General features: G+C 36.1%; 1 protein-coding gene across 6 annotated transcripts in view; it reads left to right on the forward strand.

Annotated features, from left to right (window-relative positions):
- akap13 (A-kinase anchoring protein 13) overlaps positions 1-1,029 on the forward strand; it is a 178,123-nt gene that overhangs the window by 167,656 nt on the left and 9,438 nt on the right. For all 6 annotated transcript variants that reach the window (XM_020617124.1, XM_020617127.1, XM_020617129.1 and 3 more), the window contains one exon: positions 819-869. In XM_020617124.1, the coding sequence (XP_020472780.1) occupies positions 819-869 (51 nt within the window). The remainder of the gene's footprint in view (positions 1-818; positions 870-1,029) is intronic.

The raw sequence follows: 1,029 nt of genomic DNA on the forward strand, positions 1-1,029 counted from the left end.
GGGATCAAATACTTATTTCATTCATGAAAATGCAAATCAATGTATAACTTTTTTGTAATGCATTTTTCTGGATTTTTTTTGTTTTGTTATTGTTGTGTGTCTCACTGTTCACATAAACCTACCATTGACATTGTAGACTGATCATTTCTTTGTTAGTGGGCAAACTTACAAAATCAGCTGGGGTTCAAATAATTTTTTCCTTGACTGTATAAATGATAATCAGAAGCAAATCTGAGGTTGTTGCTGATATGTTTTATAAAAAGATATTTAATTAAATATGAAGATTTTCCTAATGTTCTTGTACTTCTTTGCACCAAAACAAAGGGAAAAAATGGAATTATTGTTATGCATAGGTAATTATGCTATGATTGTGCTGGTCTGGCCCACTTGACATCTGATTAGGCTGTATGTGGCCCCTGATCTAAAATGAGTTTGACATTCCTGGTATAGAGGAAACATCAGCGGCACATGTACGGTAGCAGTATAACATACATATGGAAAAATTATGTATATAAACCACATTAATGCCACAAAATTATCCTTCTAATACCTGGTGAATTGTTTAAAAATCATCAAAGCATTAAACAGGATGTCATATTAACAATTAGCTTGCTGAAAATGAAAAGAAAAGACACACACACACATAGAGAGAGAGAGAGAGAGAGAGAGAGAGGCAAAGTCAACAGCAGCAATAAGCAAAGCAACATCAAACAGTTGTCATGCAGCTGAATGGGATTTTCCTGCCATATAACAACAAGAACAGACCAAGATGCTTTGAGGTTACATGATACTCAGTGGTTGCTTTTTTATCTTTACAGTTAGTCCTCCACAGTGTCTCCAATCTTCATCTCCTGCTCAGCACTCTGCAGGTGAGCTAGTTTCTATCCAGTGCATGCAGGTGACCCAGATCAGAACTGAAATGACCCAGCCCTGTGGCATTTTCTTGCTGGCAGGGTGAATCTGAAAACTTTACTTCTTGGACAAAATGAAGGGGGTAAAAATTTGAACTGAGACACTGAGATATATATA

This window comes from Monopterus albus, unplaced genomic scaffold, assembly GCF_001952655.1.
Source record: "Monopterus albus unplaced genomic scaffold, M_albus_1.0 scaffold186.1, whole genome shotgun sequence".
NCBI lineage: Eukaryota > Metazoa > Chordata > Actinopteri > Synbranchiformes > Synbranchidae > Monopterus > Monopterus albus.